The following is a 25,621-nucleotide window of genomic DNA, read 5'->3' on the forward strand; positions in this document are numbered from 1 at the left end:
TGAAATGTCTTCAGTTTAATTATTGTTTTACATAAAACTGTACATCCCCCACCCTCCGGGGGGTGTAGAAAGCCTGAGACAATTAGGAAAGTATTACATACAAAAATACTATTTACAGTGAAACAGGAAAGGGAGGTTGGAGGGGATCAGGGCTAGATTTTAACTACATCAACAGTTCTTCTCTCTCTCTCTCATTTCACCCTTTCCACCTTGCACAAGCAAAGCTTCACTTTCAATATGCAAACAGAAGATCTCAGAGCACTTTTCTTGATCTGTGCAGTCTCTGAGCAGGAAAACCCACAGCTGATTTAACCCCTTCCCTTCTTACAAAAAAATAGCACTCTATATGTGAGCTGTTCTCCCCTTCCACCCCACCAAAACCATTGCCCCTTGCTGCCACCAAAGGGGAAAGTTCCTCGCCCCCTCACCCCAAGCGAGCACCCAGGGCTGAATGTGAGCCTCTAAATGCGCATCCTTGTATCCATCTAGCACGAAATGCCCTCTGCAGCTTTTGTGTTTTCGCCCATGCATACACACTAGCTATTCTTGGAAAAGACCAAACCACTCGCTGTTGGGCTAGAGAGAAGAATCAGTGCAGTGGTTCCAGAAGGCAGGGATGGTCTCTGTCTGGCTATAGCCATGCTAAAGCTTTCACCCTTTAAAAGCAGTCCTATGGAAGAGGTTAGGGCCTCCAGAGTCACTTCTGGTGTTACAAGTGGGCTATATCTAGCCTGCTTAGCCCCAGTGTGATGGGTGGCTCTGAGCATCTAGGTCTAAGCTATAATTTGATGGGGTGAGGGAGGCTCCCGGCCCAATTCACATTTCCAGCTTGTTGGTTTCTCAGGGAAACTTCCCATTTCAGAAGCCTGAAGCAAAGGACTCGGTACCAGCAACAAGCACCAGGAAGGTTTAGACTCCCAGGCCCTTTGTGCAACAGAGTTCATGATGCTTAGGCCCCAGCAATCCCAATGCTGAGGCAACCCCTCCTCAGTGTGAATAGGGGGGTGGAGGGGGGTCATCCAACTTCAGCACTGGAGGTGAAAGGCCAGTCTGCCTTGCTTTCCTCCTGTGTGCATGGCAGATGTCTGTCCCCAAGCACTCAGAGGGGCCTGTTGCGGGCTGCTCAGTCATCCATGCAGTGGTGGGGTTCGAGTGCAGAGATCACCAGAAAATGCTCTGCTGGCTTTGGCTTTGGCGGGGAGAAGAGGAGCCCTCACACCAGCTCATCCAGGAGGGTCCCGATGCCTTGGTGGGGCTCTGTGGGGCCTGCAATAGGTTTGTTGCACATGGGGCACACGCAGCGCACTTCCAGCCATTTCACAAGACACCTGTGGGCCACAAGCAAAAAGACAGTGGGTGGGTGGCTCCCGCTCCCTTCCTCGGGTCCCTGGGCTCTTTTCCCAAGCACCAGGTCACCGAACCCATGGGGCTCCTGCCACTCACAGGTACCCACCCTGAGGGCCTGTTCCTTCTTTCTTACTGCTCTACTTCCATTACCTTCCCTTGACTACCAAATTGCTGCTGCATATTAACCAGACAGGGTCAGCCCTATGGAGCGCCTCTTGCTGAAGCACCCTGCCCTCTTACTAGTTTGGAAATGAGCTCCACAGAGAGAGGAAGAAACACCGGGGACAGCAGGGACTCAGTGCTCCCGGGGGAATCTTTCTCCTTCCAGTGCCCAACCCGGTCCGTTCTCATGCTGATATTTGGAGCAGCTGAGATGGGAATCACCATACCAGGCTGGGTCTTAACCCTCCCAGGGAGTTGGCCATGCTGGGTCTGCAGCCAGGGAAAGCTTGGATGCTTGCTAAAAGCTAGACTGGGAGCGGATGATGAGGATAATATTGGGTGAACCAATTTTTTCCATCCAAGTTGCTGAAGGCTGCTCTTCAGCTGCCGGAGAGGGAGCAAGGTCCAGATGCTGGGTCTGTTACCACCCAGGAGTGACATGGGGCATAGAGCAAGCCTCTTGCACACTTGGAGCACATCTGTGGCACCAGACCTCTACCTAATTGTGAGCATGAGCGGTGTAACCAAACAGCAGGCCTCCTGCTGGCATGGGAGCCCAGAGCAAGCAGTGGGCTGTCCTTGGCAGCTACTCACTTTCTGTGGAAGGCATGTTGGCATGGCAACACTCCCAGCTCATCTTTCACTTTAAAATCTTCCAGGCAGACGGCACAGGTCTGCTGTGGGGAAACAGAAGGGGAGGGATGAACAGGCAGGACAAAGCATCACGACAAAGCTCAGGAAACAGTCTCAGAGCATTGCCTGCTTTCAAAGGACTCCCCCCTGCAGCTTCCCCCCTGGATGCTGCCAGAAACCCCAGTCTCACCGCTCAGGGTGGGCAGACTTACCCCTTGCAAGTTTAACTTCTTGGCATCACCCTTCAAAACCACCTGGAGGGCACAAGGGGAAAGGAGGCAGCAGATTAGTATCAGAAACAACTGGCAAAGAGGCCAGCGTGGTGATGAGAGTGAGTGTTGGGGTGGGGGAGCTGTCTTGGAGACAAGAGGGTGGCAGAAGTGATATCTTTGCTTAGGCCAACTAGGTATTTGCAAAAAAAAAAAAATCTTTATTTGCAAGCTTATGGGCATGCATGTCCTTCATCAGGCATAGGAGATTGCAAGGACTGTACAAGTTCTCCAAGGTAGAAAAGAAAATTCATATTTTACAACCAGGGTGAGCCGCACAGCTGCTCCCCAGGGTAGCCCTGGGACTGGAGTTAGTGGGGCAGGACTCACGAGTCTTGACAGGGCCTGGACTGGAAGAGCAGGTTGGGTGGCAGGTCAAGAACCAGGAAAAGCAACAATGCTGCCAGGATCGCAGAACCAGAATAGCTGGTCTGGCCGCACACCGACAGCTGCCAGGGGTCACAGATCCTGAACAGCAAGTGGGGCTGCAGGTGAGGCCTGCCCTCCACACGCCCACTCCAGCCGGCATTGCTATGCTCCCGTCCCTGGTTTCTCTCCCCAAATAACACAGCTTTTGGGACTGAGCAGCAGGCTTTGGGCAAAGAGCCTCTGAAACAGCTGGTCTTTTCCCTGCAGAGGGCAGCAACTGGCCATCTTGGCTTACCTCCCCTGCTTTACATTGTAATCGCTTATTATCATAGAATCATAGAAGTCGGGTCGGAAGGGACCTTGCAGATCTTCAGGTCCGATCCCCTGCCTGGGCAGAAGGGAAACTGGGCTCAAATGACCCAAGCCAGGTAGGCATTGAGCCGCTTCTCAAAGACCCCCAGGATAGGAGCCAGCACCACTTCCCTTGGAAGTTGGTTCCAGATCCTAGCCGCCCTGACTGTGAAGTAGTTCCTACGGATGTCTAATCTAAACCTACTCTCCAACAAATTGTGGCCATTATTCCTTGTTATCCCGGGGGGCGCTAGGGGAAACAAGGTCTCTTATAGGTTGGCCTGTACCACTACAGACCTTGTTTCTCAGTGTGGCCGGTTTTCCCTTTCCACTGGCTCAGCTTTGATGGTTTTCCCCGCTCAGCGGCATTCGCCGAGCTGATAGCTCAGCCCTAAATGAAGCCAGAGGCTGATACATGGCTGCACTACAGCACTATTCCTCTGCAGCCACAAAGCCTGCATGCTAAGGAGGTAAGTGGGATGTAAGTACACTGGGTTCCCTGCGCAGGGGTGACTTTTATCCTCTTGAGAACATATACTGGGACCCTGCCTCTGGAGAGCAGAAAGCAGCCCAGGAGCTGGTAGTGCAACCCTAGGTGTGGAACAGTCTTGCACTAATGTTATCCCTTGGATGGCTTTTTGACTTGTGCAGAATATAAAAATTGTCGGTCCTGCTCCTTACGGACCAGTGCCCCTCCCTGGCACTTATCTACCTATGTGTAAATACCACAGGCCCAGTGCTAAACTGTATGGGAATAAATGGAAATCAACCCCAGACTTTACCTCCTTGTATCCAAATCTCTCGCTCTGGGCCTGATGACGAAGTTTGCTAGGGAGGGAAAAAAATAATATATTCCATTATAAACTCCACTGTGCATAAAACAACGGTTCAGGCTAAGGGACACTGATAAAAGCTGAAACCAGTAAAACTCAGAAAAGACAGAGCGTCTACCAGGAATGCATGTATCAGGAAATACAATGTATTTATCACCTACAAACTCACTAACACAATCGCATCATCCGTTCCCCCTCAAGCCCCAACCGACCACAGTCAGCAAAGTTATATTCAGGCTACCTTTGCTGCTCTGGCCTTCAGGTGAGTCTAACTGGACATGGGAATTTCAGCTGCATAATGAGAAAATCACAGCCACACCTGCTTTCTGCAGTAATCTATGGATGCAAATCTGCCCAAACTCCAGCAGAGGCACATGGGAAGCTCAGCTTTGGACTCTGGGATAGGACAGGGTTAGAATTAATCATGACACATCACAACTTTAGCCATGAAAACTGTTTAGGATCTGGTAACCTCTGTCCAACTCATCTTGGGACGAGTGCTTATCTCACAGAAAAATAACCTTCCCATTTGCTATCAACAGGCCCCTTTGCTGCTGACTTGGCAGAGAAACCAAGGGCCAGGGAGAATGAGCTCCCTTCTTCTGGCTTCACCAAGATGATCACCCAGGGAAAGAAAGGATAATTGTATGAAAACTGTGGGACAATGCGTGTTTATTAAGTGACGGCACCCCAAATATATTTATTCATGGAGCAAAATCCTACACTGCAACCACAGTGAATGAGCCTTTTCATAGTCCTGGCTTGAGACTAGACCTCTTTCTGACCAAATCCATCATCGCCGGGCCTTACTGGATATGGGTCATAGGACATCAGGCCTAATAAGGGACATTTAAGGGACAAATAAGGGACATTTTTTATCATACAGGACAAGGGGCCACAGTTGAGGCACATTGACAGGGGCAGAGTATGAAGGATGCTGCCTGCTCAATACTGGTCCCATGGATAAATGGGCAACTCCAGAGTTGTCAGTCCAGAACCCTTTGCCAATACTAAAGTCAATATTAATGCTCCCATGCTGCACATGTCCTTAAATTGGCTCAAAATCAGATTGTCACGGTTAACATTTACAAGTCACTTTTTTCACTTTTGAGGATCAACCCTGCTCTCTGCCTTCCTCAAAGCTGAACCCCAGGTGGAAACAGTAAAATACTTCCAGTGTAGGGTGCTGCCATTTGGGGAAGCCTGACGAGAGATGCCTTGGGCCTGCTCTGGCATACCAGCCGCTGCATTTCAGGTTCACTTCAGCTAGAATAGTTTTTGCTGAAAATTGGGTGCCTCGTGAAGGGCATCTTTGCAATAGGAGCCTCTAAACTCAAAGACTGGCCTGTGGCATTGTAGCTGTGGGGACTTGTTTAAGGTCGGGGGTAGGGATCAATGCCAGAGGGAGCAGAACTGATAACCCCACATAAGCACAGGGACCACAAAGCCAGGACTCTCCATTGGCCAAATCAACCTGAGTCCATGTCCCTTCCCTGCTCTGAAAGAGAAACCTCTGAGCCAAAGGTGCTGCCAGGAAGGGGATTATTTTGGTCATTATTTCTTCTTTGCATTTTCCCCTTTTCATTGCAGCAGCTCAGAGGGTTTGGGAGGGGTGGTGGGGGAAGGCACTGAGCTTGCATTCACTGTTCACTTCTGTTTTCCAAAGGCAGCCAGCTTATGACTGATCAGAGCCTAGCGTCTCCTGAAATATCATCAGGAATTGGAGGACAGGGCCCGATAAGATCATGCAGCCTGCGGCCCTAATTGTTTCGCTTAGGAAGTAGTTAGAGTTCCAGGAAGCGCTGTATTTCCAGAGCAATGCTGACCCGCCAGCAGCCGCTAAGCCTGGCCTGGCCCTGACCTTGGACTGAGGATGGGGGTGGTCAGCACTTTCACAGTACTCCAGGGGGACACGATGTATGGCGGTGATAAAAGAAACTCCCAGCCCAGTGCAAACTTCTCGCTTCTTTGTCTCCCCTGCCAGCCAGGCCTGGAGAAATGCTGCCACCAGCCCCACAGATGTGGAAAAGCTTCTTGGCTGGGGGATACCCTTCCATTATCTTGGTTGAGCACCGCGGGAGCCTGGGAGGTCCGTTCCCCCAGCGACTGAGCCGTATCGGTAATTTGTACATTGCTTCCCTTCCTGCTGCCAGACTCTTGCAAACTGGATCCAGCCCCAGAGGGAGAGGAGGGCTGCTCTGCAAACACCCAGTGGCTGTGGGGGGGAGGCCGAGTGGCTGGGAACATGTAGTGTGAACTGATAATACTTGTATCAGGGACAGAGTGACCCCCCCTGGATCATGGGACAGCAGGCTTTCTCTTCCTGTTCACTCCTCGCCTGCTTTGATCCATGCACATGGAGCCAGCTCCTTTGGGGTGGAACAGGGCACCGCACCTGGTCCCTCCGTCCTCCAGTTTTTACAGCCTCCTCACTGCTCTCTTTAGTCTAGGACATCAAACTCTCACTTGCCCCCAGCTGCTGTCCTGCAATGAACAGGGAACTATTTCCCTGTTGAGTTACAGATCTCCCACCCACAACTCGAACTGCAAACAAGGGCCAGGACTACCTGGCTCACACCACCTCCACGTGCAGGATGATCACTGCTGACAACATGAATCTAACCCCCCGTGTCCATACCTATGCATGTCCTCTGTGCCTGTGCCGTGAGCCTGGAGTCCATATATGCTCCTGCACAGAGCCCAGGCCTCTACATCTGGAGATAAGGGAGTCAGTAGTAGGCTGTTATCTTCCAGTGAACCAGCCACAGGAAGGAGGGACGTAAAACAGTACAGAGGTCATCTTTATTTTCAATGCGAGTTGGGGGAGCAAAATGTCAGGTATTCCTATGGAGAGGTAGGGGTGGCCGGCCCGAGGTTGTGTGCTTCTGCCTTGGCTGCATCTCATTACATGCAGGCCTGTCTCCCAAGGTCTTAGCTTATTCCCAGCCTCCAAGTAAATGTGAGGCAGCAAAGGCCTGAAAACCCCTGCCCCACTCTCACCCACCCCCACGTGCACACGCACACAGACAGAACGTCCTTTATGTGCTGCCATCGGGAGCAGAGGAACAGCTGCAGAAACAGCCCGCTATCAACCAGAATAATTTCCCAGGCAACCTCTGTCCCCATGCACCCCCCACGCACACAAGCCAGATGAGACAACCAGGCTCATTATCCAAGCCACAAAAGCCCGGAGTCCCTCAGCACCTCCTCCAAACCCAGCGCCCTTTCGTCTATTTGCTTTTATTAATGAGAATGAAAACGCTAGGCTGAAGCAGAAGCTGGGGCAGAGGGACAGGTCCTAGCCATGGCCTCTTACAATGAGCGAGCACTAGCCAAAGGCACAGTGCTCCCTTAAGCAGCACCCTAGGGAGCAGATTTTGGGGAAGAAGAGGTTGTGATACCAAATCTCAGTGCAGAGGCTGTAGGGCACATTTAAAAGGCAGCTACTTCTCTGCCAGGGGCTGGAGACTTGGGCCACAAAGGTTGAGGAGTGGACTGACTCCACCTCTCTGCTGGGGAGACCTTGGTTTCCTATGGGTTGGTTTCCCCCTTTCAAAGAACAAAGACTCTTTTGGACCTCATCCACAAAGGAAGCTATCGCTGCAGGACAGAGAGGGGCCCAGCAGGGCTGGGGAGAGCCCAGGATGGAAATAGCTGCTGATCCGGACAAGGGTGCAAAGCCAGGGTCTCGAGGTCTGGGGCAAGTCAGGTGCAAGAAGCATCAGCAGTGCTGGTAGAGCCCAGCAGTGAAGTCTTGAATTCAGCATTGCCTAATCCGCTGAGTCCTTTCCAGAAATCCCAGCTGCTGCTACACTTAGTGTTTAAAAATAGCCTGCTTTTAATAGGCAAGGGTAATGTAAAGATACATCCTCTCACTGTATGCCACAGCATCTCCCCCTTCCCTCATAAACAATGCATCCATCTCGCTCGGTCACCTGAATAATACGAACCCCCTTCCTGCCGTTTCCTGCTCTGCTCAGTCCGTTCTGTACTCAGATGGAGCCCTGTTGAGACTGGGATTTTGGCTTGGCTCAGAGCCCTGCAGGGAGCTGATTGTTTGGTCCTTGGGGGAATGGGGCGACTGCTCCTGGCAAATGGTTCCCAGCAGGTTACGGAAATAAACAACAGAGGCACTGGCAAGGAGTTTGCTCAAAGCAGGGTTAGACAATGTGGTGCTCGAACTGCCTGGGTCTACAGATGTTCCTGCTCCCAATTGTGCTCCTCTGCCTGGAGCTGCTGGAAAAGTCTAGCTTAAAAGATTTACCCCAGGTCCAGCCAGGACAAAATCTAGGGGTGCTGATTCTCACATCTGGGCTGGAACTACTATCCCACCCCTCTTTCATGGGTTCATGTGTCCATGCAGCCTTGGACATAAGTATGCAAGTTGTCTCGGTGGCCATCAACAGAGGGGATGCTCCCGTTCACCTGTTCTTGCTACTTGTCTATCTTGGGGATTTGTATTTGAGGCAGGAGAAGTGCTCCTTTCCGGCCCTGGGCATGGGACGTGTCAGTGTGTTGTACAGGGCTGAGGAACAGCTGCCATTCCCAGAGGTGACACATGGAAGGATCAGATGACAGAAGAAACCTCCAAGAAGAGAAGGGAAACTGCTGTCACAGGCAGCTCTGGAGATGAGAGCAGCCTGGGGATAAAATCCTCATGCCTGCCAGATTCTCTTCCAGAAACCCTCTCCCAGATGCCATCCTTTGCTGGGGAGAGCTCCCCCAGGTATTATTCTACCTGCCAGGCCAGGGGGAATACAGGGTTAACTCCAAAAGATCTGTAACACTAGCCATGCTCTGAAATTCAAGACAGATTGATGGGCCCTAGTGACACACATGAGATTAATTTCTTCTAATTTGCTTAATACAAATAATAGATCTCAGAATATGACTGGAGGCGACAGGCAGCCTTTGGGAGTCTATTAGAGGCTTCTAAAAATAGTCCCCGGTCTCTCCGATGAAGCTAGTGCTATATCCAGAATTTCTCCAGAGTGGGTGACCTCAGGGTCAGCTCCTTTGCTGGCCACCCTGTCTCTCTCTACCCCACAGACACAGATCTATGACCTTATAACCTTGGGGCTGATCATTTGGTTCCCTGGGGACAGAAGGAGATGGGATGATTGCTCTTAACCAGTGGCTCCCAGCAGGGGTGGGGGGACACAAGGAGGGGAGGTAATTTTTTCAGGTGTTACCCCATCAAAACACAATGGTAGAATAGTGTGCTTTGTTAAGGCTACCCCCTTAAAGGGCACAGACAGCAGCAGACCTAGTGCCTGACCCATCTTTTTCTGTTTTGCTTTTTGCAAAAGCCTGGAAGAGCAATGTAGCTCCCTCTATAAGCTGTCATGCTCTGTAAAAAAAAAAAAAAAAAAAAAGAAATAGCAGCACTACCAGCTGGGAATCATTACTGACCCTTACAGTAATGAATGAGTGTGTGCATGCGATGGAGGATGAGTTTGGTAAGGAAACATGAAAGGCATTTTTATAGCCAAGCAAAGTGTGAGAGAGAAGCACACCTCTCCGTAGGAGAGAATATCAAACCGACCCCATGAATTGGACCTTTCTAGGGTCAGAGATTAGCAAGGGTAAAATAAGGCTAAGTCAGCTGGCAGCAGTGACAGGAGTTATTGCAGCTTGATCATGACTTACAGAAGTTCTGCTCAAAGCCCCACCACTTCCTAGAGTCATGCGTGACTGCACAACTCAGTTTTTTTTTAAAATAAGAATTTCCAACCAACCAACCTGATGCTAGTCTTCAGGCCACCCAAAAGACAGTGGCGAGGGTGATACTTCTCCAGGAAGCACCAGCTGATAAATGGGCTCCCTGCACCCTCCTGCAGTGAGTGTCTGCAGAGCTCAGCAGTTCCCCAGCTCACCTGATGAAGTAGCAGCAGAAGATGAGGCTGAGCACAAAGACGAAGATGCCAGTGCCGAAAATGACCATGTAGATGTTCAGAGGCAGGTCCTGGAAGGTGATCGGAGGCATTGTGCACGATTTATTGGTATAAATCAGCCCCAAACTGCAGAAGCATCCTTTCGGGGAGAGAGAGAAACAGCCTTTACCATCAAGAAAGGGATGCGGAAGAGACGAGGGAGGCAAAGAAAACTTACCCTTTACTGCAGCATGCACAAGGGAAATATATAAGCCTTAATGTTCATTTTGGGGTACAGAATTTATGGGATGGAAGGTGCAATTGCTGCCCTCTTGTCACATGTTGGGTCCTTCACTGGGTCTGATACATGGAGGACCTAACCCTGATACCCAGCTACAACTCAGTCTGCTGAGACTCATGTATCAGTCTTGGGAGCTCTCCCTTCACATCTCTCTGGTGTACTAGGTATCTCATCACTGAGATGAATACGCTGTTTGTGGGAAGGACAGGCCTACTTCTCCCTCTAGCCCTTGAGCATCTATTCCCTTGACTTTCCCTTCACTGCATCATAAAGAGTAGGTAGGCAGAGAAAAGTGACTCTAAAATTGGCCTCTGCTCCCCTGGCATCTCTCTGCATCCTGTTAGTCTCTAGTCCCATCTGCTCTCTTCATGGCTCTTTCTCCCCTTAGCTCTAACCCAGATACAGGAGAGCAAACTAGTGTCTGTTCTGCCCTACTGCAACCTCTGAAAAACCGCCCATGCCAATGCATGGCAGACTCTTTACCAGAGGAGCAGAATTGATATTTTGATCCCCAAAGGACTTTGCAATGTGGGCAGAAAATAAAACCAAGCATCATCTTGCGACCTGTAAATGGAAGAGTCCTGCCCTGAAGTTGTCCGAGAAAGAAATGCACAGCCCTGCTCTATCCTGTTTACAGCTAGTTTTATGATGATTACTGCACCTTAGACATGATACCTCCATCTCAATGAGAACATCCCATAAGGGATGTGAAACCTGGCAGGGGTTGTTGGGGACTACCCAAAGAAAGACACCTTTTTTCCTACCGCTTCTGGATTCTCAGCCTAGCACTGTTGTCAGCACTTCCCACATCCACCTCTGAGCTTCAGGGGCAGTGATCTGAGTCCTGGGAGTTGGCTTGCGGACTGGCTTGCCTTGTGTGATCCCTCGCACCTGCCATAAATTCGCAGTGTCCTGTCCTGAGCCTCAGGTTACATCCCTGATTCTGCTCAATTGTTTAATGGGGATTTGCTTCCATTTCAGCCGTTGATGTCAAACCCTTTTTTAGATGGGATAAACTTCTAAGAGCCACAACTTGTATTAGCCCAGCTTCCCCTAGATCCATGCAGGAGTTACCTCGATCAGTATAAATAGCACCTAGGATTTGCACTGTGGCAGTGCCTGGAGACTCCAGTCACAGACCTGGCCCTAATATTGCCTAAACACAGAACAAAACCACAAGCCATGCCCTAAACACCTCCCCCAGTAAGTAGCTTCTTCACTCCACTGCACTACAGCTTCACACTAATGCAGCTGCATGGATAGCTGGGATGGATGCAAACCTCTGCCACATCAACAGTGTAGATACTACATGGTATGCTTGCAGCACAGCAAATTTTTTGGGGGGGGTTATAGGTGCAGATCTCCCAAGAGCATGCCGACCATAGTGCCCCTGGGCCTGGTTTTATTAAACCAATCATTCCAGCAATCCAGGCACTTGCAACAAAAACAGGCACATGCTCCTTATCTCCGTAGAAATGTAGCATGCTGAGATGGAAGATTTATGGAAGGACAGAGTAATGCTTGAAAAACAGGGACAGTTGGTGTGTCATCACAGCACTGTGCTAGCATACCAGTGCCAGAAACAGAGACTGATGAGCTTCTTCAGAGATCCTGGGGAATGGATGAATTCCCACTTCTAGCCCTGGACTGCTGAGTGCACCTGACTTGAAACACATGGTAGTCAATGAGAGCCTTTCAGCTGACTGCAGGGTACTTTGGATCAGGCCTAATACGCTCAAGTGCACAGAGGTAAACTCACCGCTCCCCTCCTCTAGCTCATCCCACATGATAGAAATTTTACATCTCTACCCACATGATATTCACAGGCTTATTCTCTTCTGCTGAGGATGCTTGCAGGTTCCACAAGAGATGCATCTAACTCAGGCCAACATCAACACAGCTCCTATTGCAGAGACAACAGCACAGGAGTCCTAAGTGGGAGTAGAAGATGCTGGGAGGTGGGTAATGGTGCAGGAGGGATGCAAACCCAATGATGTGAAGGAAAGACAGGAAAAAACCTGTCGCAACAGAGAGAACGCGGGGAAATGGCAAAGCTCAGCTGGAAAGTGATGCAAAGCAAGACCCTGACATTTGAAAGCCCTGTCTTTGTATGTCTGAACACAGCACCGACTCCATGAAAATGGGAACCTTGCCTTCCAGATCTCTGTGTCTCTGAACTGAGGCCCCATCTGCGTGCTGAAGTGCCTCTTCCTCCTGCCTTCCCACTCCAGTGCTTGGGGTCCCTGCTCTGCTGAATCTCATTAAAACCCTCCTAGAGAAACACTTAAGGTTTTAATTACAGACAGTTCAGTACCTTTTTTCCTCCTGCCTCTAGCAAGAGGGCAACTTTTCCTCTCTACCACTGAGGCCAGAGCTAGGAATGACCATGGCATCTTATTTCTGATCCCAGGCGGGCAGCTGAGGGGCACAGAGGAGCTGTGATAGCTGTTTGCAGAGAGCAGCAGTGCATCTTCCTGGGGTAAGATAGAAACTGCGAGCAGGGAGGGGAGTAAAACTACAAGGGAACTGGGAGCCAGGAGAATGGTGTACGATCCTGGTGTCCTTGAAGCCAATGGTAAAATTCACTTCAGTGGCGCCAAGATTTTACACTGACTCACTGTGGGAACCTAAGGAGGTCATTGCTTCTTGCTTTGGTTTCAGCTGTTTTTGAGCAGGGATAATGAGACATCTGTACTGGCAGAAAGGCATTGTTGGAATGAAGAAATCAGCATTTCTAACTGTTTGGAAGGTCCTTAGATGAAAGATGCTGTCTACAATGTTCAGCTCCTCCTGTTCTGCAGCCCCAGGTTTCCCTATGTAAGGCAAAGCTAAGATTTTTGGAGCACTACAGGTATATCCAGAGCTTTATAAACACATGAAGAGATGGCTCCTGTCCCAGAGAACATGCGGTCTAAAGGCCACATTTTCACACTGCTACTACGCAAGGGTCAGACTCAAGGACTGCACCTGGGTTTAAAACCAGGAGGGATAATTATACATCCAGTACTAAAATTTGTAGTTCTACAAGCCAAAATAAGCAGTGTCAGGTCTCATGCTTCAGGGTGCAAGCTGATCTTTCTGGGGGTTGAGACTGAAACTTCATGGACCATCCCTACTGTGGACTGTACTGCAAACCGAGTGCCTTACAGGGCAATTTTTGGGGGGCGCTATTTTGAAGCTTTAAGTAATTGTCAGACCTGATGGAGCACTGTCCGGTATGGCAGGAGACAGGGTACTTAGTTATATGCATCAGTGCTCTGTCCTTTTGTGGCAGAGAGAGAATACAGGCTAATATAAAGTGGTGGTCTGTTCCTGTACAATAGGATATGGGGCAGCTCCATCTAATTCAGTGCCTGCCTCCTTTTGTGTTTCAGTCTGTCTAGTATCTTCACCTATTTTCTTTTGGGCCCAACAGAGCTGTGGTCTCTGCAGACCCTTGTCCCTTCTCTTTCCCTAGAAGAACCAGCCAAAATGCCCACAGTCCTATACCCCAGAGCATCAGAGGCAGGAAAAGACAATAGAGAGAAGTGGGCTCTTTTCTCTGTTGTGATGGAAACTACTCAGAAATTATCAAAACCTAACTAAATCAGCCACTTAAAAACCCCCAACCCTAAATGACATAATAGTGGTATGTCATTTGGAACTCGGGCATGAAAGCAGCTGTTACAGGATACAGGAAGGCCCATTAGAAGTCAGCCAAAAAAAGAGTGGTGACTAATAATGATAATTGACGATAAATACATGAGAAAGAGGATGAAAAATAGAAGTCCACAGCTGAGCTCAGTTCAATTTTGAAGCAGAGTAAGATTCTCAGAACCTGCTGGGAAGCACCAGCTATTAGACCCAGGCAGGAGCTCAGCAGAAAGGTTTTCACACACACATACAAAATTGCCACCCAATTACACAGAGAAAGGGAATGTGAAGTGGCTCTCTGGGAACATGCTAGGGGCTTGCTGTGCAGTTCTGTTATGCTTTCAGATGCAGCATCAATCTGTGTGGTAGGACAGGCTGAGGCCTGTAAGTACCAGAGAGGAAGGGTGGCATTACAGTTAAACCAGTGGGATAGAGAGTAGGTTCAATTCCCAGCTCTGTTTTTGACTTGATGCATGACCTTGGACAATGCAAGGCACCTCAGGCCTGGTTTTTCAAGGCACTCAGCTCTTGCCATCAACATCCAGCCATTTTTCCAAAAAGCCTGACCCTAGCTGGGTGTTTGAGAGCAAAAACTTTCCATTCATGGCATCTCTTGCCTTGAATTGTTGCAAGGAGGGACTCTCAAGAGGGTTTTGTCCCTGGCCAACCTAAATCTCCTTACAAGCTGGGGGTAGTTGCAAGGAGTCTAATTGCTTGGCAGGTGATCACTGATCGTCTAAAATGACCTAGGCTTGAGAGCAAGCCTCTTGGGCTCTTAACTGACCACTCATCTATAGGCAGTGGAAAATCCCCTCAGTTGGTGCTTGTGAATCTGGTACTCCTAAGGAGAGAGGAAAGAGCTGACTTCTTTAACCTGACTGCTTTCATGTGAAGGCCGTTTGTTGACCAGAGTGCCCATAGGAGACTGTTAATCTCTGATGGTCTCAGAACAAGCTTCTGAGCCAGGGACATTATTCTTCCATAGAAAAAAAGTGGAGTCTAGATGGGACCTTGCCTTTGTTCCCTTTGGATGGAACACCCCTTAAAAGAACTTGCGTTTCTGTTAGTGCAGGGGTGGGCAAAATGTGGCCCAGGGGCCGGATATGGCCCACCAGGTCACTCTATCCAGCCCTCGGGGCCCCTAAAAAATTTAGAAAATTAATATTTATCTTCCCCTGGATGCCTGTCAGCAGCCCTCGATGGGTTGCCAAAACTCAGTAAGTGGCCCTCCACCCAAAATAATTGTCCACCCCCATGTTAGTGCATCTCTCTGTCTCCAGATTGCCCCATCCCTGCATATGGCCATAGCAGAACCCTGCTGCTGCAGCAGCAGACTTCATTAAGTTAGTGCTAGTAATGGTGGCGTTTCTGAAGGAGAAACAAGCTAGAAAAGAACTTTATAAAGACTATAACCTGCACCCTTTTCTGAAGGGAGAGTGGGATCAACCTACTCTCGCCAGCCATAAAACAGCTGGCAGGACTAATTTTAGAAACTCCCACTTTGCAAGTATCATTCTTTAAAAATAGGCATTTGGGACCTGTGAGATCCTGTTAGAATAGCCAGAGATTGGATCAGGTTCTGGGGAGTGCCCTTTTCCAAGCAGCAAAAGGATGTCTGTAGCTTGGGGTTTAGGTGTGTGTTGTCAGGGAACATAAGCTTACATGTTCTAAAAGTGTCATTTCAATGAGGTGACGCAGGCCTGAACAGGCCCTAAACGAAGCCAGTAAGGGTCTGGGCTTGCCTGAATTCTCATCACACTGTTTGAACTCCTAGTGTAGCTAGGAGACCTTGTTTATATGGAGAGTGCATCAGTTCAAGTCAAGGAGCACATGTGAAGATGCTCGTGCTGAGTTTCAAGAGTAGCTTGCTTAGGCCCAGCATAAGCCTTTCTCTAACTGGTTTAAACTGAACCAATGGCTTTGTCAACATTAGAAGCATTTTCCCAGCATAATAAAAGCTTAGTATGTTGGCAATGTGCAAAGGTTGCTGAAACCACAGTGGTGAAGCTGTAGTCTGTACAGCAAAACCACCCCGTAGGCTAAGTACAGACAATCAAAAAGCCCGAGGCTGAATTGCTTCAGTTTTTGCAGATTAGTCTAAGCTGCAGAGATTCAACCAATAAGCAAATAAACAGACATTCACTTTTCATTCAGGAAATTCAGCCATATGCCTGCAGTGGCTCAAGCCAGAAGGGTGCTAGGACATGGCTCTCTGGCATGTAGCCTGCATGGGCTGTGTGTTCACTTCCTCTTCTTGCTGCCTTTGAGGTTTCTGGGATTTGAATTCCACAATCACAGCAGCAGAACTCTGCAGGTTGCTTGTCACTCCCTCTTCCTGCTTCCAGGTGCTTCTGGGATTTGTAGTCCACAGTTGCAACCAGCACTAAGTAAGTGGGGTAGGGCAGCTCCGTACTTGGGGGAAGGGAAGTTTAACCCACCTCCCTGGTCCCAGACTAGGGTGGCCATTCATCCGGTTTTATAGAGGACATCCCAGTTTTCTGCTATTCTGTCCTCTGTCCTATTGATACGAAACCAGATGCCTTTATGTCAGACAGGTGGAAGTCTGTGGAGGAAAATAAAGGTGCCTGGTTTTGTATCAATAGGACAGAGTAGCAGAAAACCAGGCTGTCCTCTATAAAACCAGCCAGGACTTGTTGGGGGGAGGAGCAGTGAGCCAGCCCTCACTGCTTCAGCTAGGGAGAAGAGGGGTGGGGACAGCCCTCCTCTCTGGAGCCGACAGAGCAGCCCAGCCCAGCCCAGCCCAGCCCAGCCCAGCCCAAAATGCTGGGATGCTGGGGGACTCTGTTTTAACTTGAACCAGGAAGGGGTCTGGGACAGAAGTTTCATAACCGGTTTGACCTAAATCAGTCAAGTCTGATACTACATTCGACCAGGTTTATCTTAAACCAGTTTCAGCCACGTATGTGCACTGGCTGAACCAGTTTCAGCTATTTATGTGCAATAAACTTCTATTCTGTTACAGAGTTAAACCAGTTTCTGATCATTTAAACTGGTTTATGTGTAACTTCTGTCCCAAGCCATGCTTTGCCCTGGGATAAAATGGTTTATCCCAGGACAAAAGTGACATCTATTTGTAGCCAAAGAGGTTGGTCATGAATTGTCCTCTTCACACCCCAAAGTAACCTAGCTCCTGCTGTCAGAAGGAGTTAGGCTAAAGGCTAAAGTAAGCGCTCTTAAATTGAATTAAGAGCATTTATGTAAGGGTTGCTTTAGTTTAACTACACAGACCCAAGCTGTATAGACAATGCCAAAGCCTCAATTACTCCTTGCTTGTACTTGGGACTTAAAACTGATTATTCTCTGACAAGGAAACTCCTGTTGTAATGTAGAAGACCCCGCTCCAGTTAGCCCAGAGAAAGATAGGGCCATCAGCACAGAAAAAAACACCCTATACTTCCTCCCCTAGCAGACAGTCTCAATCACATAATTGTCCCAGAGCTGTGCAGCCCATTCCTGGATCACTAACGAGGATGCGGTGAGATGAGAGACATGTATTTTCAATGTCTAAAGGAAACCAGAAATAATCCTATTTAAAACATATTGTTTGCTCAAGAAAACAAACTTGTTAGCACAGGTGGAGGTTTTCCTTCCTAGAGTCTAAGAGGGAGACAAGGGGGGGGGGGGGGGAACCCTGTCTTTGACCTTGTTTCTTCCAAGTTGTGAGTCAAGGACTAGATTTCCACAGCTACCATATATATAGATACAAATATATCTATAGATAGCTAGATATCTAGATATAGGTATCTATATATCTATCTATATCTATAGTTATCATATATGACCATAGAAAGGACAGTGACTATATTCACCAATGCATAACAACAGTGAGAAGGATTTCAGTACAGTACTATAGGGGAGCAATGGACAGACCACTTGCAAAATCTTGGCCTTCATGACACAATAGGGGCTACATGGCAGGACCCCTGCCAACTTTGGTGGGTGCAACATTGAGCCTCATCAAAGCAAGAGACTCAGGGGAAATGCAAGGTTATGCTCACACTCACTGGGCTCTAGCCAAATGAATCATGTCACCTCACAAGAGCTTTTTTTTGTAATATGACAGAAGAAATGCAGCTGGTCAAAATATAAAAGCTATGTTCCCCAGTTCCACAGAAAGGTGACAGAGCTTGCAAACTAAACTCAACATCTGCTCAGTGCCACACCAGTCTTCTGAGCATATACATTCCCCAAAGAGTGACCTCTGTGCCCACAATGGGCGTCAGTGCATCCTCTCCTCCAAACAAAGCTATGCATGTGTAGCCCCTTGGATTTGCATGTACCCACTGGACTACACAAAATATATAGGTCGGTATTCGAGTTATATTTCAACAAGAGGAAAAATGCTGAAAATATGTAACTGGGAACTGGGATGGAAGCATACCCCCACTAAGGCACTTTTCCTGCACCACTTACACATGTACTTAACTTCATGAAGATGGATTCATATGCTTGAATGCTTGTCAAGACAGGGCCTAAAGCCAGATTTTACAAACCTGAGTGCCTACACTTACATTCCTAAATCCACGTGTAAGTTTTTGAATAAGAGTGGCTTTGTTTTCTGATGTCCCCAGTTCTCAGCTGCTGAAGCTAGTAGATGCCGTGAATCTTCAAAACCACCAAAAGCAACTGTGCTTTATGGGCCTAACGTGATGGATCCAAGCCGGACTCATTTTCTCCTGGTATATTTCCATGAATCTGATTTTAAAGGCAATGCAGGCATTTTAAACACATTAGCTGTTAACATGTGGCAAGAATACTGGCTTCTTGTCCCTGAAATTGCACAAGAACACACAATACCTGAATCTGTGTTACGGAAGAGGAAACCACTGGTTGCATTATAATAAGCTTCAAACTTTGCAGCCCTTCAGGAATTAAAAGAAACCAGCCTTATTACCCAGGAATAGTTTTGATGAGAGAATTCCCACCATGGTTTCTGAACAACTTCACCATCAAACTAAATGCCTGATTATTTTACAAACTAATGTATGCATGCGTGACCGTCTTCATGTACATTTGGTATGTTTAACAGGATACAGCAGAGATGCAGGGCCTTGTCTTGGGTCCTTCTTTAATAGGTTTATTCCAGTTGCATGGACACATGAAAGAGGGATTTTCAATATGAGCAGCAGCCAAAATGAATGCATGGCAAATTAATTTAGTAAATGGCTTTATTCATTGAAGCTGAGCAGGATTCACTGCACTTGAAATAAAACTGAATCTCCTCCCCACTCCTCTTCTTTTTCCCTTCCATTGTCTTTTGCAGCACATGGCCAATCGACTGTGGGTTAGTTAAATTACATGGGACTATGTGCAGTTAAGGGAGGGGGAAATGCAATGCAAACTAGCCATCAAACAAAAGCCTCTTGAAATAATTGATCCAAGCTTGGTATGAGTATATCCAAGAAGGGATTCTTCTTATAATTAACCATGATACGTAGGCAGAGCCATGGAGCATTCACCATCTGTTAGCTATTAAAAACACAAGTCTGGCAAGGAAAAAAAAAAGTGGGGGGGGAGGGAGGAGGGACAAGAAGGAGAATACAGTAGACAAGGAATAAAAAGTTCCCAAAAGTAAACTGGAAAAGATTTCTCCACAATGATTTGGAATTGTAGTAGAGGTACTTATTTGTTGAGAGACATCAGATAGCCTTTTAAAAAAAAATTATTTGTTTTGCTAAGCATATATTTAAGGAAAATAGAAGCAGCAAAACCAGGGGTAAAAGGTTTGATCCAAAATATTTTTCTGTCACTATTAGCAAAACCAAAACGAAACACATCAAGAGAAAGATAGCATTCAGACGGAAGCAGCACAACTGAATTGGCTAATTTTGGTAACTCGTTCAACAAGAAGCAAAAAAGTTTCTGCCTTAAGATTGCAGAAGTCCAAATCTGAGTATCAACTCCCAATGACCCTCTTCTCAGTAACAGCGAGACTGAGTAAATGATTCTCTGGCTGATGTGGATTCACTTCGTTTTGACTTCATCGCTGCACTAGAAAAACAGTTTCGCTCTCTTTCTCTCCCTGCCTCCAAGAGGGAGAGAGAAAGGGAGAGAGAGGAAAGTGGAAACAAAGCCTCAGCTTGTATTTCACATGTTTTGGCAGCAGCGTGAATTCCCCACTCCCAGTCTTGATGGGAATGACAGACGTTTTACCTTGTAGAAAAATCTTTGGGTTTTGCCTGGCAGTATAAAGAGGAGCCCTTGCCCATCTCAGCATGGAGCAGGATCCACTGGGGCGCAGCCTCTCAGCACAATGAGACTTTCTGCATGCCCACGGACACGCACGCGTACACCCCCTCCACTCCCAGCCCATGCCAAATACTAACCGTTACACCACTGAAATGGGTGCATCAATGAGTCCCAAAGGATGCCTCTTGCTAGGAAAAGGGAAATGAGGAGGAGGATCCTTCCTCTCGTCAGACACTCGAGGAGATGGGGAGCATAGCAGCACCCAGAAGAGCTTGCTCCCTCCCAGCAGCCGTCCAGGGAGCAGGAGGGATGGGCTTGGAGGTGACAACAGAAAAATCCCAAAGCAGATGATGCTGGAGGGGGAAAGGCTTGGGCAACTGGGGCCTCTTGGTTGCTCCAATTGCAAGGCACTAGCTGCTGCTCAGGGGTTGTTTCCTACTCCCTAGTACATTGTATAGGGCTCTGGGGCTGACAAGAAGCAACCTCCTCCATGAAACCCCACCCCTCCTGGCTTATTATCCACAGACACAGCCAATCCCAGGCTGAGCTGCCTGCCTCATTACTATGCTTTCTGTTTAAAGATTGAGTGTGATAGGCTGGTTCTGAAGTGCCTCTCCAGCCTATGCTTCTCAGGCAACAGGCAGTGTTTGCTTTGCTGCATATGTACTTAGCTAATACAACCCAAGTTGAAATTACTTTTTGAGAGCCTGGGAGCAAACTCAAACACAGTGCCGTTTGCTTTCCATGGGTGTAAGGGTCACCAAGGAGTCCTCTAAGAGTTAATGATTGCACATGCATTTTTTCACAGGGGGACTATATTAAAATAGCATCACAGAAGAAGCTGGATGGCTCTTATTCTCAGCGGTCTATGTGCAGATTATCAATATAATAGTGTGGATTCTTATGCGGGGCTTTGGACCAACAGATCACTGTGCCAGCTGTCCCTATGACACCAGCAGGAGGCAGGGATGGGAAATCCTGGCATTGGGTGTGACTGAAGGCTACCTAAATCAAACCGGAGGCAGAACCCATCAACCCAGGGCCCCTTCCCCTGAGCGGAGTCTATAAAATGCACTCTGAATAGTTTTAGCAGCACGCTTAACTCTAAATGATGTATTCCCTTCCTCACATCCCAGAGGGCACGTCTACATGAGACACTTACTGCGCATTAACTTAATAATGCGGCACAGTATCGTGGTGGATAAAAACCATGCTAATAGCTTACCGTGCAGTGTTATTAGGCTAGCGTGCGGTAAGCATCACAAAAAAACATGTGCTGGTGCTACTGCACAGTAACTCTAGTTACTGCACTTTTAGTTAGCACTTCATTAAGCAAGGAACAGTAACTAAGGTGCATTAATGAACGTGTAGACACACCCAGAAAGGATTCTTGTATTTTGTAGAGTTTGTATTTGCCATCCCTTGCTAGGCCGTTTGCAGTGTTTGAAGTCAGGACCGGTCAATAGGTCTGTACGCTTGCAGGGCATCTAGTGTACATAACCACGGTTGCAAAAGTGAGGAAGACAAAGTTTGAGAGGGCTACAGTGCTTCAGAGAATAAAGGAAACTGAGTGGTAGTAGATAGGAGGAAACTAATGGTTTAGTGTGGGGTTTCTTGTCCTTCCCACTCAAACAATGGGTCTATTAGAAAGAGGATGCGGGAATACATGGTCTACAGCTTTGGTTTAGCATGGCAATTGCTCAGACGGGGAGTTCTTTGGAGCAGAGACTCTTTTTACATTATATGCTGTTACAGAGCCTAGTGCAGGGGGGCACGGGGTTGCTGCTCTGAGCCAGGCTCGTGGCAAACAACACCGTGTCTCCCCTGCTCCACGTACACAGACGAGGCCCTTCCACAGCACAGCAAGCCAAGTTGCAGGCTCTGTCAGTGATTTCAGCCTCTGGATTAGTTTTCTGATCCTCACTCAAACAAGTTTCCCCTCGTGCTCCAAACCTCCCTGATCCCGGCTTTACCGAACAATGGCTGTGCCCTGAGTTGAAGGCCTGATTAGCACCCAGGCACACAATGGGAGCTGTGCAGCTGCAGGGCCCATAGCATGGGAGGTAAAACTACAAAATCAGATGGGGACATTTTAGGACAATCCCTTCAGCCTGCCCACCTATGGATCTGGCTGCAGGGGCCTCTGCCCAGCCCATTCCTTTTCCCATTTCCCAGGACCTCCTAGGGCCCTGTTCAGCTGAAGAGCCACATTCAATACTACTGAGAAGCCCTCTGTGCCCTGCCCAGCTTGAGCCCCATATTTTTTGTTACCCAGAAGCCCTGGGCTTGCTATTTGGAGCCAGTGCCATTGTCCTTTTCTGGACAGTTCTTTATGCTGAATGTCTAGTGCCTATAATATAAGTCTTAGGGGCAGGAGATTTCCCTCCCTGTCAAATGCCTTTTAAAAATGGTTAGCCCCAATCCTGACCCTCTGCCCACTCTCCCACTGTCTCACACAGCAGTGTCTCTTGTTGACAAAGGCTGACAGAAGCATTTCTCCTGGTCTCCCTGGAAGCAGGATAGGCACCTTGCCAGCCTGCTACTTGCCTGGTGCTCAGGCCTGCTGAGACACTAAGCCAGGTGCACCGCGGCATCCCAGACAGTCTGGCTAACATCCAAGCAGAGCAGATCGCCCTTCAAAGCGCTCTGAGTCCTCATTGCCACATGTTTATTAGATGCGAGCTCTTGATATACGGGGCTGCCCAAGCAGCCAACTGGTGTCAGGAAGTAGAAGAAGAATGGAGTTATATTAAGAGCGGCTGGACAATGAGTCCCAGAAGCACGGTGGTGCCAGTTGTGTGCAACTAAATTTGATCTGAACTTTCTCCATGTACTTACTCTGGGGTGGGTGGGATGGTATTGTAGCCACTATTTATAGGCTCTTCCAGCAGTGTTTCAGTCCTGGACCTTACAGCCTTTTACAATAGCATCCACGTCGCCCACTGAAGCTGTAACTTGGGATGCTCCCTTCCTACCCTTCTTCTTCCTGCTTCCTGACCCTCTTGCCAGCTTTCCCACTCCTCCTGCCCCCCAGGGTTATGCGGCATGTGAGCTCCCCTTAGACTTCAGCGGACCAAGGATATTCCAGGCTCTCAGTGGGAGCTCTGCAAACCAAGTGGTTTTCAGTCACAAGCTATTTCCAACCCAACCTCAGCCTGAGTCAGACCTCAGCAAACCCCATGAAACTATCCACATGAATCCTGATTTGTGGGGGCTGGGGGTAAACAGTGTCTTAAATCTAGACCCACATTTTGCAGCTTGATCCTATTTCTAGCTATAAATTGAAATGGTACCCTCCTTCCCCTGGCACTCAGGAGGCCCAGAGGTGAATGAACAAGCTTCTGGCTTCCCATATCTCTGGACTGAGTGCCCTGTGGTTAGAAAGGATCCACAAAGCTGGAAACTGAAGCTGCCTGGCCACCTAAAAACTGGTCCTCGAGCACCTTCTGGTGGTCAGTAGGAACACAGTGAGATGAGGTTACTTATAGGGACCAGGCTGGGAAACTTATGGGGAAAAAAGAGGAGGACTAAGAAGGGGCTACTTTTCGCCTGTTGGGTTTTTTTTTTTCTTTTTCTCCAGCTCTTAGGCTCACAGATGAGGGCTCTGTAAGCTCTTTGCTTACTCAGGTAGCCTGGCTTAGCCACTGGTTTCACATCAAACCAAGCAAGAGGTTCTCCGACAGGCCGACTTGCTATCCTAGCCCGAGCAAGGATCGGTTTCCCATAGGCAGGACAAGCAAAACAGAGCCAGTGCTTCCCTAGAGTGGGTGCTTTGAAGAGCAGCTCAGACGCCCTTTATTCAGAAAACTTTCCCCCAGTGCATGATCCTTTTGCTCCTCGCAGACTCCTGAATCTCTGTCCCTGCTGTGAGGGTGTGCGCCAGAAACGAATGGGCTAGAGCAGGCCTCTTGGTGCAGAAAGGACTTTCCATCACTTGCAGGGAAGTTCATTTTTGCTGGTCCCGGTTTCACTGGCAGGGGCCCGACTTCTTTTGGCAGAGTGCAACTTCTCCATCTGGTGGTAGATGCTAAACATGACACTAGGTTCAGCCTTTCTCACTTCCACTGTACTTAGGTTATGTACTGGCTGTACTGGGCTGGCTGCTCCCTGGCTTCTCCGTCCACATAGCTCCGCTTTAGGGGCAAACATGGATTTCTCATGGGAACCAAATGAATTTCAGGGCCGTGTTGCACCTTACACTGCAGGCGGCACAAACATTGACTGATGTTAGTGCTAGCTTAGAGTTTGGAGTTGTCACACCCTTAGTCTAGAACAGCGGGTCTCAATTCAACCTTTTTTTGTATCAGGACCCATTTGTAAACATTGATGGCCAGTCCTGGCCCAGTGCCCCTCAGTCCTGGCCTGCTGCTCCCAGCTCCCCAGTGTATGGAGCAGTGTATGGACCCCTTGTGTGGGCCCGGGGGGGTCCCAAGCAGCGCCTCGGAGGCCGGAGCTCTGCCAGCCTTCAAGGGAAACCCCACAGTTTCCCATGTTTTTCTCCTTTCAAAGGAAAAGCCATTTTTAAAAAAGTTTGTTGATCCATATTTAAAGTTTGTTCACAACCCTTTCATGCGTTCTCATGACCCACTTTTGAATCATGACCCATGGGTTGAGAAACACCCATGTAAAAGCCTTCTCTGACAGTCCCCAACCTGCACAGCTCTGACTTGTCACTGGAGGCCTGGGCTAGGGACAGAAGTTGCACATAAACCAGTTTAAGTGATCAGAAACTGGTTTCAACCTGTAACAGAACAGAAGTTCAGTGCACATAACCCCATTTCAAAATGGCTGAAACTGGTTTGAGATGAACCTGGTTGAATGTAGCATCCGACTTACCTGATTTATGTCAAACCAGTTTAATGAAACTTCTGTTCCAGACCTTGGTGAGCAGGGGCAGGACTAGGAGATGTACCTCTGAGTTTTCCCTACAGGGCTGGTGACCCAGGACAGGCTTCTACTCCTGCTCTACTGGTGGGGGTGTGAGAGGTCCTGGGATACTAGAGGACTTTAACTTGAGCAGCACATCCGTGGGAAGCGGCCACATACTAATGGAACAGGAGCTGGGTACTGCGGATCAGAGATAATCCTGCCCTGCAGTGGCTTAATTTTGAGCCACATAACGAGTGCTTAAAACCGCTTTAAGGTATTAAAGTGCAGACAATCCAGAGGCTAAGAGCTCAAGTTGCTGCCCCAAATTACCATGTAACGAGGCCCTCAGACATGTTCCCACATGGATGGCAAGTCCTGCCCTAATGAAGTGCCTGGCGCAGAACACAAGGAATGTTCTTCAATTCGGTGCTGCCCTCTCGTGGCCAGTGTCTCTGGCTCCCTGAGCCCTGCTTGTGCAATGGTTGTAATAATGAACGCTGCTAGTAGCAAGGCCTCTGGAAACATGGCAGGAGCAAAGCTGGGCTGGATCCCTATGTGGGAGTGCACCGGGAGCCACTCGTTCCAAGTGGAGAAATCCCTGCAGCTTGGTGGCTTCCCAGCTTGCTTTCTTACCCTTCTCCATATGATCCAATGTATGTTCTGCTACAGGTCTGTGCCTGAGCAGGAGCTAAGACTCTCCCTGCTCTTCTCAGGACTCCTCCAAACTCCTCTGATTCTGATAGATCCCTGTGGGGATGTGTAAATGAGAGT

At 48.5% G+C, this 25,621-nt stretch overlaps 1 protein-coding gene across 1 annotated transcript; it reads right to left on the minus strand.

Moving 5' to 3' along the window:
• Positions 1-20,452, minus strand: RNF122 (ring finger protein 122). Its single transcript, XM_006265497.4, has 6 exons — positions 20,119-20,452; positions 9,841-9,997; positions 3,914-3,959; positions 2,355-2,396; positions 2,104-2,186; positions 1-1,328 (listed from the first exon to the last, which is right to left on the minus strand). Exons 1-6 carry the CDS (start codon positions 20,141-20,143, stop codon positions 1,214-1,216), a joined length of 468 nt encoding a protein of 155 aa, XP_006265559.1. The 5' UTR covers positions 20,144-20,452; the 3' UTR covers positions 1-1,213.
• Positions 20,453-25,621: the final 5,169 nt, after the last annotated feature.

The sequence above is a fragment of the Alligator mississippiensis genome, chromosome 7 (genome assembly GCF_030867095.1).
Source record: "Alligator mississippiensis isolate rAllMis1 chromosome 7, rAllMis1, whole genome shotgun sequence".
NCBI lineage: Eukaryota > Metazoa > Chordata > Crocodylia > Alligatoridae > Alligator > Alligator mississippiensis.

Excerpts from the sequence above, each read along its gene's own strand:
- RNF122 (XM_006265497.4), bottom strand. The coding sequence starts at position 20,143 with ATGCACCCATTTCAGTGGTGTAACG. Across the intron at positions 9,998-20,118 it reads CCCATTTCAGTGGTGTAACG|GATGCTTCTGCAGTTTGGGG; the intron begins GTTAGTATTTGG and ends TCTCCCCGAAAG. Across the intron at positions 2,187-2,354 it reads AGAAGTTAAACTTGCAAGGG|CAGACCTGTGCCGTCTGCCT; the intron begins GTAAGTCTGCCC and ends GTTTCCCCACAG.